The following is a 14,987-nucleotide window of genomic DNA, read 5'->3' on the forward strand; positions in this document are numbered from 1 at the left end:
AGGACCTTGGTAAGGCCTCATTTGGAGTACTGTGTGCAGTTCTGGTCGCCTCATTTTAGGAAGGATGTGGAAGCCTTGGAGAGGGTGCAGAGGAGATTTACCAGGATGTTGCCTGGAATGGAGAATAAGTCTTACGAGGAAAGGCTGAACATTCTAGGCCTCTTCTCATTAGAACGGAGAAGGATGAGGGGTGACATGATAGAGGTTTATAAGATGATCAGGGGAATAGATAGGGTAGACAGTCAGAAACTTTTTCCCCGGGTGGAGCAAAGCGTTACAAGGGGTCATAAATTTAAGGTGAAGGGTGGGAGATATAAGGGGGATGTCAGGGGAAGGTTCTTTACCCAGAGAGTGGTCGGGGCATGGAATGCCTTGCCTGGGGAAGTTGTTGAGTCAGAAACTTTAGGGACTTTCAAACGGCTTTTAGATAGGTATATGGATAAAGGAGAATGATGGGGTATAGATTAAATTGTCCTTGACAGAGGACAAAGGATCGGCACAACATCGTGGGCCGAAGGGCCTGTTCTGTGCTGTATTTTTCTATTCTATTCTATTTTCTATTCTATTCTATTCTATTCTAAGTACCCTCCGACACTTTCTATACTCCTCCAGGGCCTCCACTGTTTTCAGTGCTCTGAATCTGCCAGAAAGCCTCCTTATTTTTCCTGATCCAATCCTCTATATCCCTTGACATCCAGGATTCCCTGGACTTGTTGGTCTTAACCTTCACCTTAAAGGGTACATGTTGGCTCTGAACTCTCACTATTTCCACTTTGCCTCCCACTGGTCTGATGTAGACTTTCCTACAAGTAGCTGCTCCCAGTCCACTTTGGCCAGATCCTGTTTTATCATATTGAAATCGGCCTTCCCCCAATTCAGTACCTTTATTTCTGGTCCATCTTTGTCCTTTTCAATAACTACCTTAAATCTTCAGTGAAAACAGAGTTATGGTCACTATCCCCAAAATGCTCCCCCACTGACAATTCTACCACTTGTCCAGCTTCATTAGAATTAGAATTAGAACATTACAGCGCAGTACAGGCCCTTCGGCCCTCGATGTTGCGCCGACCTGTGAAACCATCTGACCTACACTATTCCATTTTCATCCATATGTCTATCCAATGACCACTTAAATGCCCTTAAAGTTGGCGAGTCTACTACTGTTGCAGGCAGGGCGTTCCACGCCCCTACTACTCTCTGCGTAAAGAAACTACCTCTGACATCTGTCCTATATCTTTCACCCCTCAACTTAAAGCTATGTCCCCTCGTGTTTGCCATCATCATCCAAGGAAAAAGACTCTCACTATCCACCCTATCTAACCCTCTGATTATCTTGTATGTCTCTATTAAGTCACCTCTCCTCCTCCTTCTCTCTAACGAAAACAACCCCAAGTCCCCCAGCCTTTCCTCGTAAGACCTTCCCTCCATACCAGGCAACATCCTAGTAAATCTCCTCTGCACCCTTTCCAAAGCTTCCACATCCTTCCTATAATGCGGTGACCAGAACTGCACGCAATACTCAAGGTGCGGCCTCACCAGAGTTTTGTACAGCTGCATCATGACCTCGTGGCTCCGAAACTCGATCCCCCTACTAATAAAAGCTAACACACCATATGCCTTCTTAACAGCCCTATTAACCTGGGTAGCAACTTTCAGGGATTTATGTACCTGGACACCAAGATCTCTCTGCTCATCTACACTACCAAGAATCTTCCCATTAGCCCAGTACTCTGCATTGCTGTTACTCCTTCCAAAGTGAATCATCTCACACTTCTCCGCATTAAACTCCATTTGCCATCTCTCAGCCCAGCTCTGCAGCCTATCTATGTCCCTCTGTACCCTACAACACCCTTCGACACTATCCACAACTCCACCGACCTTCGTGTCATCCGCAAATTTACTAACCCACCCTTCTACACCCTCATCCAGGTCATTTATAAAAATGACAAACAGCAGTGGCCCCAAAACAGAACCTTGCGGTACACCACTAGTAACTAAACTCCAGGATGAACATTTGCCATCAACCACCACCCTCTGTCTTCTTTCAGCTAGCCAATTTCTGATCCAAAGCTCTAAATCACCTTCAACCCCATACTTCCGTATTTTCTGCAATAGCCTACCGTGGGGAACCTTATCAAACGCCTTACTGAAATCCATATACACCACATCCACTGCTTTACCCTCATCCACCTGTTTGGTCACCTTCTCGAAAAACTCAAGAAGGTTTGTGAGGCATGACCTACCCTTCACAAAACCGTGCTGACTATCGCTAATGAACTTATTCTTTTCAAGATAATTATAAATCCTGTCTCTTATAACCTTTTCCAACATTTTACCCACAACCGAAGTAAGGCTCACAGGTCTATAATTACCAGGGCTGTCTCTACTCCCCTTCTTGAACAAGGGGACAACATTTGCTATCCTCCAGTCTTCCGGCACTATTCCTGTCGACAATGACGACAGAAAGATCAACAACAACGGCTCTGCAATCTCCTCCCTGGCTTCCCAGAGAATCCGAGGATAAATCCCATCTGGCCCAGGGGACTTATCTATTTTCACACTTTCCAAAATTGCTAACACCTCCTCCTTGTGAATCTCAATCCCATCTAGCCTAGTAGGCTGTATCTCAGTAATCTCCTCGACAACATTTTCTTTCTCCACTGTACTCTTCTCTTGGATTAGGTCCAATACTGCCCTTTCTCTTGTAGGACTTTCTACATACTGGTTCAAAAAGCTCTCCTGTATGCATTTTAAGAATTCCTCACCCTTTAAGCCTTTTGCACTAAGACTATCCCATTTGATATTGGGGAAGTTGAAATCCCCTACTATTATTACCCTATTATTTTTACACCTCTCAGAGATTTTTACATATCTGCTCCTCTATCTCTCCTGGACTGTTTGGAGGCCTGTAGTATCCACAGCTATTACATAAGTTTCTAAATTCACTTGAAAAAGCCTTTCAAAACACTCCTACAGGGGATGCTGAGACCAAGTGGGCCCACATCAGAGACACCATCTATGACTCAGCAATGACCACCTATGGCAAACGTGAGAAGCAGAATGTAGACTGGTTTCAATCTCACTTTGAAGAGCTGGAACCTGTCATAGCCGCTAAGCGCATTGCACTCTTGAATTACAAGAAAGCCCCCAGCGAGTCAACATCCATAGCACTTAAAGCAGCCAGAAGCGCTGCACAAAGAACAGCCAGGCGCTGCGCAAATGACTACTGGCAACACCTATGCAGTCATATTCAGCTGGCCTCTGACACCGGAAACATCAGAGGAATGTATGATGGCATTAAGAGAGCTTTTGGGCCAGCCATCAAGAAGATCGCGCCCCCCCCCCCTCAAATCTAAATCAGAGGCACAATCACTGACAAACACAAGCAAATGGACCGCTGGGTTGAGCACTACCTAGAACTGTACTCCAGGGAAAATGCTGTCACTGATACTGCCCTCAATGTAGCCCAGCCTCTACCAGTCATGGATGAGCTGGACATACAGCCAACAAAATCGGAACTCAGTGATGCCATTGATTCTCCAGCCAGCGGAAAAGCCCTTAGAAAGGACAGCATTACCCCTGAAATAATCAAGAGTGCCAAGCCTGCTATACTTTCAGCACTCTACGAACTGCTTTGCCTGTGCTGGGACGAGGGAGCAGTACCACAGGACATGCACGATGCCAATATCATCACCCTCTATAAGAACAAGGGTGACCGCGGTGACTGCAACAACTGCCGTGGAATCTCCCTGCTCAGCATAGTGGGGAAAGTCTTCACTGGAGTCACTTTAAACAGGCTCCAGAAGCTGGCTGAGCGTGTCTAGCCGGAGGCACAGTGTGGCTTTCGTGCAGAGAGATCCACCATTGACATAAAAGCAAAATACTGCGGATGCTGGCAATCTGAAATAAAATCAAGAAATGCTGGAATCACTCAGCAGGTCTGGCAGCATCTGTGGAAAGAGAAGCAGAGTTAACGTTTCGGGTCATTGACCCTTCATCGGAACCAGATGAAGGGTCACTGACCCGAAACGTTAACTCTGCTCCACCATTGACATGCTGTTCTCCCTTTGCCAGCTACAGGAGAAATGCCGTGAACAACAGATGCCCTCTACATTGCTTTCATTGATCTCACCAAAGCCTTTGACCTCGTCAGCACACGTGGTCTCTTCAGACTACTAGAAAAGATCGGATGTCCACCAAAGCTACTAAGTATCATCACATCATTCCATGACAATATGAAAGGCACAATTCAGCATAGCGGTGCCTCATCAGACCCCTTTCCTATCCTGAGTGGCGTGAAACAGGGCTGTGTTCTCGCACCTACACTGACGATGCTGCATTAACATCTCACACTGAAGAGTGTCTTCAGAGTCTCATCCACAGGTTTGCGGCTGCCTGCAACGAATTTGGCGTAACCATCAGCCTCAAGAAAACGAACATCATGGGACAGGACGTCAGAAATGCTCCATCCATCAATATCGGCGACCACACTCTGGAAGTGGTTCAAGAGTTCACCTACCTAGGCTCAACTATCACCAGTAACCTGTCTCGAGATGCAGAAATCAACAAGCGCATTGGAAAGGCGTGTGCTGCTATGTCCAGACTGGCCAAGAGAGTGTGGGAAAATGGCGCACTGACACGGAACACAAAAGTCCGAGTGTATCAAGCCTGTGTCCTCAGTACCTTGTTCTACGGCAGCGAGGCCTGGACAACGTATGTCAGCCAAGAGCGACGTCTCAATTCATTCCATCTTCGCAGCCTCCGGAGAATCCTTGGCATCAGGTGGCAGGACCATATCTCCAACACAGAAGTCCTCGAGGCAGCCAACATCCCCAGCTTATACACACTACTGAGCCAGCGGCGCCTGAGATGGCTTGGCCATGTGAGCCGTATGGAAGATGGCAGGATCCTCAAGGACACATTGTACAGTGAGCTCGTCACTGGTATCAGACCCACCGGCCGTCCATGTCTCCGCTTTAAAGACGTCTGCAAACGCGACGTAAAGTCCTGTGACATTGATCACAAGTTGTGGGAGTCAGTTGCCAGCGTTTGCCAGAGCTGGCGGGCAGCCATAAAGGCAGGGCTAAAGACTGGCAAGTCGAAGAGACTTAGCAGTTGGCAGGAAAATGGACAGAAGCACAAGGGGAGAGCCAACTGTGTAACAGCCCCGACAACCACTTTTATCTGCAGCACCTGTGGAAGAGCCTGTCACTCTAGAATTGGCCTTTATAGCCACTCCAGGCGCTGCTTCACAATCCACTGACCACCTCCAGGCGCTTACCCAATGTCTCGAGTCAAGGAGGCCAAAGAAGAAGAAGAAGAAGTACACGCCCAGCCAAGTGATTGCCCACTTTTTGTTTTTAAGTTCTACCCATATTTGAGGAACCTTCTAAGATATAATCCCTCTTTTCTGCAGTAACTGACTCCTTGATCAACAGTGCAATGCCACCTCCTCTTTTAACCCCTCCCCTGTCTCGCCTCTAGATTCTATACCCTGGAATATTGAGCTGCCAGTCCTGCCCCTCCCTCAACCATGTCTCTGTGATAGCAATAATATCATAATGCCATGTGCTAATCAATGTCCTCAATTCATCTGCCTTACTAGTAAGACTCCTTGCATTAAAATCGATGCAATCTAGCCTTGCATTATTTGCTTGTGCCTTAACAAATCTATATTTGCTCTGCCTTTGCAGACTGACTCAGTTTCTCTTCTATATTTGTCTGTGCATCCCCCCCTACTGTACCTCCACTCTGTATCCCATTCCCCTACCAAATTAGTTTAACCCCCCCCCACCCCCCACCTCACAACAGCACTAGCAAACCTCCCAGCAAGGATGTTGGTCCCGTTCTGGTTCAGGTGCAACCCGTCCAACTTGTGCAGGTCCCACCTTTGCCAGAAACAGACCCAGTGATCCAAGAAACTAAAGCCCTCTCTCCTGCACCACCTCTTCAGCCACGCATTCATCTGCTGTTTCCTCCTATTCCTATACTCACTAGCACGTGGCACCGGGAGTAATCCAGAAATGACAACCTTTGAGGACCTGCTTTTTAAGTGGGGATAATGAAGTCTACATATCTCTTCAAAGGAGAGTTGAGATTTAGTGCTGTGTTTGATCTGACTGACGTCTGACCCCCGACCCTGCTTGATGAATCATGCAACCAGCAGGTTGATCTCTGTGATCTTTCTTACCTGAACAACAAGTTCGTTTCCCACTGGCGCATTGGTGAAGACAGGAGCATTATCGTTCTCATCCAACACCATCACATAGACATTTCCCGTCACACTGCGCGGAGGACTCCCACCATCTTGAACCACCACAGTAACCTGGTGACTGGCCTGACTCTCACGGTCAAATGTTACCTTGGAGCTTATCTCACCTGGAAATGGAATGAAAGGAAATCACAGGTGCTTCAAAAAATGTGTGTGAGAATGGCTTAAAATCTTACTCTGAACTGCAGTGATGGGACAAGCTTTGATCTTCTTGTTCAACAGAGCACTGACCACTCAGACACCCAAGGGCCCAGCCTCATATTGGCTGTGCGGAGCTCTGTCCTGTGGAACCCGTACCCCAGTGAGAGTCAGTGTGTGTGGAACCTGTACACCAGTGTGAGTCAGTGTGTGTGGAACCTGTACACCAGTGAGAGTCAGTGTGTGTGGAACCCATACAACAGTGAGAGTCAATATGTGTGGTACCCCAGTGAGAGTCAGTATGTGTGGAACCCATACCCCAGAGAGAGTCAATATGTGTGGAACCCGTACCCCAGTGAGAGTCAGTGTGTGTGAAATCCGTACCACAGTGAGATTCAGTGTGTGTGGAACCCGTACCCCAGTGAGAGCCAGTGTGTGTGGAACCCGTATCCCAATGAGAGTCAGCGTGTGGAATCGATGTCCCAGTGAGTGACAATACCAGAGCTCTTTTCAAGAAACATTTTTTGCGCAATAAGAACATAAGAACAAAAGAAATAGGAGCAGGAGCAAGCTATTCAGTCCTTCGAGTCAACTCCACCATTCAATGATTTATAAGAACAAAGAACAGTACAGCACAGGAACAGGCCATTCGGCCCTCCAAGCCTGCGCCGATCCTGATGCCTGCCTAAACTAAAACCTTCTGCACTTCCGGGGACCGTATCCCTCTATTCCCATCCTATTCATGTATTTGTCAAGATGCCTCTTAAATGTCATTATCGTACTTGCTTCCACCACCTCCACCAGCAACAAGTTCCAGGCACTCACCACCCTCTGTGTAAAGAACTTGCCTCGCACATCCCCTCTAAACTTTGCCCCTCTCACCTTAAACCTATGTCCCCTAGAGTAACTGACTCTTCCACCCTGGGAAAAAGCTTCTGACTATCCACTCTGTCCATGCCACTCATAACTTTGTAAACCTCTATCATGTTGCCCCTCCACCTCCGTCGTTCCAGTGAAAACAATCCAAGTTTATCCAACCTCTCCTCATAGCTAATGCCCTCCAGACCAGGCAACATCCTGGTAAACCTCCTCTGTACCCTCTCCAAAGCCTCCACGTCCTTCTGGTAGTGTGGCGACCAGAATTGCACGCAATATTCTAAGTGTGGCCTAACTAAAGTTCTGTACAGCTGCAGCATGACTTGCCAATTTTTATACTCTATGCCCCGATCATGGCTGATCTTCTACTTCAACATCATTTCCCTGCACTATCCCCATAACCCTTGATGTTTTTAATATGTAGAAATCTATCGATCTCTGTCTTGAACAAACTCAGTGACTGAGCCTCCACAGCCCTCTGGGGCAGGGAATTCCAAAGATTCACCACCCTCTGAGTAAAGAAATTCCTCCTCATCTCAGTCCCAAATGGCCTGGCCATTATGCTGAGACTGTGTCCCCTGGTTCGAGACTCTCCAACCAGGGGAAATATCGTTCCTGCAACAACCCTGTTGAGCCCTGTAAGAATTTTGTATGTTTGAATGAGAGCCCTCTTTATTCTTCTAAACTCCAGACAAAAGGCCTAGTCTATTTAATCTTCCCTCTTGGGACAATCCCTCCATGCCAGGAATTAGTTTGATGAATCTTCTTTGCACTCCCTCTATGGCAAATATATCTTTCCTTAAGTAAGGAGACCAAAACTGCACATAATACTCCAGGTGCAGTCTCACCAAGGCTCGATATAATTGCAGTAATATATCTTTACTCCAATATCAAATCTTCTTGTAATAGAGGCCAACATACCATTTGCCTTTTAAATTGCTTGCTGCACCTGCATGTTAGCTTTTAGTGACTCATGAACAAGGACACCCAGGTCCTTTTGAAGTTCAACACTTCCCAGCCTCTCACCATTTAAGAAATACTCTGTATTTCTGTTTTTCCTACCAAAGTGGATAACCTCACATTTCTCCATATTGTATTCCATCTGCCACATTTTTGCCCACTTGCTTAGCCTCACCAAATCCCTTTGAGGTGTCTTTGCATCCTCCTCACAACTCACACTTGGAAATATTATGAATACGAATATATGAATACGATACGAATAGTACATTTAATCCTCACATCCAAATCATTATTACAGAATAGCTGGGGCCCAAGCACTGATCCTTGCCATACCCCACTATTCACAGCCTGCCAACCCGAAAATGACTCTGTTTTCTGTCTGTTAACCAGTTCTCAGTTCATGTCAGTATATTAACCCTAATCACATGTGCTCTAATTTTGTTTACTAACCTCTTGTGTGGGACCTTATCAAAAGCCTTCTGAAAATCTAAAATCTGAACCACCGGTTCTCCCTTATTTATTCTGCCAGTTACTTCCTCAAAAACTCTTAACAGGTTTGTTAAAAATGATTTCCCTTTCATAAATCCATGTTGACTCTGCCCAATCCTACCATTATTTTCTAAGTGTCCTGTTATCACATCCTTTATTATAGATTCTGGCATTTTCCCTACAACTGACATTAGACTAACAGATCTGTAGTTCCCCGTTTTCTCTCTCCCTCATTTCTTAAACAGTGGGATTATAATTGTCACCTTCCAATCTGCAGGAACCATTCCAGACTCTATAGAAATTTGAAAGATGATCACCACCGCACCTACTATCTCTACTTCAACACTCTGGGATGTAGATCATCTGGTCCAGGGGATTTATCTACTTTAAGTCCCATTAGTTTCTCCAGTACTATTTTTTACTAATATCTTGCAGTTCCTTGTTTAAACTACTCCCTTGATTCTCCAAATATTTCTAGGAGGCTTTTAGTATTTTCCTCCGTGAAGACAGACACAAAGTATTTGTTTAGTTTCTCTACAATTTCCTTATTCCCCATTATAAATTCTCCTGACTCCGCTTGTAATGGACCCACATTTATTTTTGCTAGTCTTTTCCTTTTTGCATACCTATAGAAGCTTATACAGTCTGTTAGTTTACTTTAATATTCTATTTTCCCTTTCTTAATCTTTTTCTTGGTCCTCCTTTGCAGAATTCTAAAATTTTACCTTTTTTGGCAGCTTTATACGCCTCTTCCTTTGATCTAATACAATCCTTAATTTTTTTTGCTAGCCTTGGTTGAAACACTTTCCTTGCTGGATTTTTGTGTATGCAAGGAATGTATTTTTGTTGCAAACTATGTATTAGTTCTTTAAATGTTAGCCATTGCCTGTCTACCATTATACCTTTTAATGCAGTTTCCCAATCCACCATTACCAATTTGCCCCTCATACCGTCATAGTTTCCTTTGTTTAGAGTTGAGACCCTAGTTTCAGATTGAACTACATCAAGTTAAAACTTCATGTAAAATTCTTATCATATTATGGTTCCTCTTTCCTAAAGGCTCCTTTACAACAAAATTATTAGTTAGCACTTTTTCATTGTGCAACACTAGATCTAAAATAGCTCGTTCCCTGGTTGGTTCCTCAACGTATTCAATATTTAGGAAGGACAGGCAAAATGGGAAAGTGGGTGGAGTAGTGTTGTTAGTAAAAGACGAAAGCAATATAATAGTGAGGAAGGATATTAGCTCAGAGAATCCTGATGTGGAATCAGTATGGTTGGAGCTAAGAAACACCAAGGGGCAGAAAACATTGGTGGGGGTTGTACATAGACCCCCAAACAGCAGTAGTGATGTAGAGGATGGCATTAAACAGGAAATTAGAGACGCATGCAATAAGGGTGAAACTGTAATTATGGGTGAATTTAATCTACATATAGATTGGGCAAACCAAATTAGCTATAATACTGTAGAGGAGGAATTCCTGGAGTGCATACGTGATGATCTTTTGGACCAATATGTTGAGGAACCAACTAGAGAACAGGCCATTCTAGACTGGGTATTGTGTAATGAGGAAGGGATTGGTTAACAACCTTGTTGTGTGGGGTGCCTTGGGGAAGAGCGACCATAACATGATAGAATTCTTCATTTAAGATGGAGCGTGAGAGAGTTGATTCCGAGACTAGGGTCCTGAATCTAAATAAAGGAAACTATGAAGGTATGAGGTGCGAGTTGGCTATGATAGATTGGGGAACGTCACTTAAAGGGTTGACATTGGATAGGCAATGGCTAGCATTTACAGAGCGCATGGATGAATTACAACAATTGTTCATTCCTGTCTGGCGCAAAAATAAAACAGGAAGGGTGGCTCAACCATGGCTTACAAAAGAAATTAGGGATAGTATTAGATCCAAGGAGGAGAAATATAAAATGGCCAGAACAAGCAGCAAACCTGAGGATTGGAGCAGTTAGAATTCAGCAAAGGAAGACAAAGGGATTGATTAAGAAGGGGAAAATAGAGTATGAGAGTAAGTTTGCAGAGAACATAAAAACTGACTGTAAAAGCTTCTATAGATATGTGAAGAGAAAAAGATTAGTGAAGACAAATGTGGGACCCTTACAGTCAGAAACGGGGAATTTATAATGGGGAACAAAGAAATGGCAGACCAATTATAATACATACTTTGGTTCTGTCTTCACAAAGGAGGACACAAATTGCCTCCCAGAAATGTTGGGGAACATAGGGTCTAGTCAGAAGGAGGAACTGTATAAAACCAGTATTAGTAGGGAAATGGTGCTGGGGAAATTGATGGGATTGAAGGCTGATAAATCACCAGGGCCTGATAATCTACATCCCAGAGTACTTAAGGAAATGGCCCTAGAAATAGTAGATGCTTTGCTGGTCATTTTTCAAAATTCTATCGACTCTGGAACAGTTCCAACGGATTGGAGGGAGGCTAATGTAACCCCACTATTTAAAAAAGGAGGCAGAGAGAAAACAGGGAATTATAGACTGGTTAGCCTGACATCAGTAGTGGGGAAAATGCTAGAGTCCATTATAGAAGATGTAATAGCAGAGCACTTGGAAAACAATGACAAGATCGGACAAAGTCAACATGGATTTACGAAAGGGAAATCATGCTTGACAAATCTACTGGAATCTTTTGAGGATGTAACTAGTAGAATAGATAAGGGAGAACCAGTGGATGTGGAGTATTTGGACTTTCAGAAGGCTTTCGATAAGGTTCACGTAAGAGATTAGTGTGTAAAATTAAAGCACATGGGATTGGGGGTAAGGTACTGACATAGATAGAGAACTGGTTGGCAGACAGGAAACAAAGAGTAGGAATAAACGGGTCTTTTTTTGAGTGGGAGGCAGTGACTAGCGGGGTACCGCAGGGATCAGTGCTGGGACCGCAGCTATTCACAATATATATTAATGATATAGATGACGGAATTAAATGTAATATATCCAAGTTTGCAGACGACACAAAGCTGGGTGGGAGTGTGAGCTGTGAGGAGGATGCAGAGAAGCTCCAGTGTGATTTGGACAGGTTGACTGAGTGGGCAAATGCATGGCAGATGCAGTATAATGTGGATAAATGTAAGGTTATCCACTTTGGTGGCAAAAACAGGAAGGCAGATTATTATCTGAACACGATAGATTGGGAAAGGGGGAGGTGCAGCGAGACCTGGGTGTCCTTGTGCACCGGTCGCTGAAAGTAAGCATGCAGGTGCAGCAGGCAGTTAAGAAGGCAAATGGTATGTTGGCCTTCATAGCGAGAGGATTCGAGTACAGGAGCAGGGATGTCTTGCTGCAATTATACAAGTTTTTGGTGAGACCACATCTAGAGTACTGTGTGCAGTTTTGGTCTCCTTATCTGAGGAAGGATGTTCTTGCTATGGAGGGAGTGCAGCGAAGGTTCACCAGGCTGATTCCTGGGATGGCAGGACCGACGTAGGAAAAGAGATTGGGTAGATTAGACTTGTATTTGCTCGAGTTTAGAAGAATGAGAGGGGATCTCATAGAAACCTACAAAATTCTAACAGGACTGGACAGACTAGATGCAGGAAGGATGTTCCCGATGGCGGGGGAGTCCAGGACCAGGGATCACTGTCTAAGGATAAGGGTAAGCCATTTAGGACTGAGATGAGAGATTTCTTCACCCAGAGAGTGGTGAACCTGTGGAATTCTCTACCACAGAAAGCAGTTGAGGCCAAATCACTAAATATATTCAAGAAAGAGTTAGATATAGTTTTTAGGGCAAAAGGGATCAAGGGATGGGGGAGAAAGCGGGAACAGGGTACTGAGTTTGGATGATTAACCATAATCGTATTGAATGGCGCAACAGACTCGAAGGGCCAAATGGCCTACTCCTGCTCCTGCTCCTATTTTCTATGTTTCTATCCACAGCACAAAGAACTCCAATAAATTGGTTAAACATGATTTCCCTTTCACAAAACCATGTTGACTCTGCCTGATTACCTTAAATTTTTCTAAATGCCCTGCTATAATGTCTTTAATAATAGCTTCTAACATTTTCTCGATAACAGATGTTAAGCTAACTGGCCGGTAGTTTCCTGCTTTCTGTCTCCCTCCCTTCTTAAATAAAGGTGTTACATTTGCTATTTTCCAATCTAATGGAACCTTCCCCGAATCTAGGGAATTTTGGAAAATTAAAACTAACGCATCAACTATCTCACTTGCCACTTCTTTTAACAGCCGAGGATGAAGTCCATCAGGACCCGGGGACTTGTCCGCCTGCAGCTCCAACAATTTGCTCAGTACCACTTCCCTGGTGATTGTAATTTTCTTGAGTTCCTCCCTCCCTTCCATTTCCTGATTTACAGCTAATACTGGGATGTTACTTGTATCCTCAATAGTGAAGACCGATTAAAAATATCTGTTCAATTCATCTGCCATCTCCTTATTATCCATTATTAATTCCGCAGACTCACTTTCTATAGGATCAACGCTCACTTTGTGAACTCTTGTCTTTTTAAAATATCTATAGAAACTCTTACTATCTGTCTTTATATTTCTAGCTAGCTTTCTCTCGTATTCTAATTTTACCTTCCTTTTCAATCTTTTAGTCATTCTTTGCTGTTTTTTATATTCTGTCCAATCTTCTTACCTGCTTCTATCTTTGCACAATTATAGGCTTTCTCTTTAAGTTTGATACTGTTTTAGTTAACCACAAATGGCGGGTCTCACCCTTGGAATGTTTCTTTCTCGTGGTAATGCATCTAAACTGTGTATTCTGATATATTCCCTTAAATGTCTGTCACTGCATCTCTATTGACCTATCCTTAACCTGATTTGCCAGTTCACTTTAGCTACCTCTGCTTTTATGCCCTCATAATTGTCTTTATTTAAGTTTAAAATACCAGTCTTTTCTCCCTCAAACTGAATGTAAAATTCAATCATATTATGATCGCTGCTACCTAGGGGCGCCTTAACTATGAGGCCATTTATTAATCCTATCTCTTTGCACAATACCAGGTCTAGCATAGCCTGCTCTCTGGTTGGCTTCCGAAAGTATTGTTCCAAGAAATTATCCTGATAACATTCCATGTACTCCTCATCTCGACTACCTCTGCCCATCTGATTTTTCCCGTCTTTATGTCGGTTAAAATCCACCATAATTATCGCTGTACTTTTCTAACAAGCTGCCATTATTTCTTCCTTTATACCCTGTCCTACAGTGTGGGTGATGTTAGGTAGCCTGTATAGCACTCCCACGAGTGACTTTTTGCCTTTATGATTTCTCATCTCTACCCAAACTGCTTCTACCTCCTGGTCTCCTGAACTTAGGTCATCCCTCTCTATTGCGCTAATACCATTATTAATTAACAGAGCTACCCCTCCACCTTTTCCTAGCTTCCTGTCCCTCCTAAATGCTGTCATGCAGGCCCCCACCTGCCACGAATGAGGCATATTAATTTTGCCACATGGACATTAAATTTCAAATTGTTGCTGGGAAGAAGAGAAGGCTCGATACAAGGGGTTGCCAAGCCCCTGGCTGGAAAGACATTTTTGCATATTAACAGAGAGTATTTGCAGACAAAGGATCATTCCCTAACTCACCCAATACACAAAGCCAGAAGTAGTTATACCAGTCATGTGACTACCTTGCTGGCCAACTTGGGGAGTTTTAAATTGTAGAGACTGGCAGAAAGCAGAAAGCTCCTGGACTGAAGAAAACCTCCTTTCTGCCTGTCTGCTCCCATCTCTTTCTCACGGAACTGAAACCCACTGAAGACACATGAATCCCAAGGGAGAAAAGTCTCCTACAGTGAACAAACTTTGAGAAGAATACTGAGCCTCAATGAAAAGCAAGATCCATCTACAATCAAGTACAACACAGTGAGCTCGAAGAACCGCAACAACAACTCTTCAGATATCGCCTTTGAACCTTTCCAATTTATTTTCCTTCTGCTCTGTTCTGTCTCTATTTGCACGTGTGTATCACGTATGCATGCTAGCATCGTGTATCCGTAGATGTCAACCAAATTAGAGTTTCAGTTTAAGTTTAATAAAATTCCACCTTTCTTCTTTAAATCTAAGAAAGCCTGTTTGTGTTGGTTTCTTTACCTCAGAACAAAGAACAGTACAGCACAGGAACAGGCCATTCGGCCCTCCAAGTCTGCGCCGATAAACTGCGCCTTATAATTGGAAAGCAGTAAACAAGGATTCAGCAAGGGGGAGCTAAAAACACGTGTTTAAAAATAAAATCCTGTTACAGTAAGACCAGG

The 14,987-nt window shown here is 44.1% G+C and overlaps 1 protein-coding gene across 1 annotated transcript in view; it reads right to left on the reverse strand.

Moving 5' to 3' along the window:
* Positions 1-14,987, reverse strand: part of LOC137371067 (protocadherin-16-like) — a 579,474-nt gene that overhangs the window by 208,672 nt on the left and 355,815 nt on the right. Inside the window, exon 6 of the mRNA XM_068032966.1 lies at positions 6,191-6,378. Within this exon, the coding sequence (XP_067889067.1) occupies positions 6,191-6,378 (188 nt within the window). The remainder of the gene's footprint in view (positions 1-6,190; positions 6,379-14,987) is intronic.

The sequence above is a fragment of the Heterodontus francisci genome, chromosome 6 (assembly GCF_036365525.1).
Source record: "Heterodontus francisci isolate sHetFra1 chromosome 6, sHetFra1.hap1, whole genome shotgun sequence".
NCBI lineage: Eukaryota > Metazoa > Chordata > Chondrichthyes > Heterodontiformes > Heterodontidae > Heterodontus > Heterodontus francisci.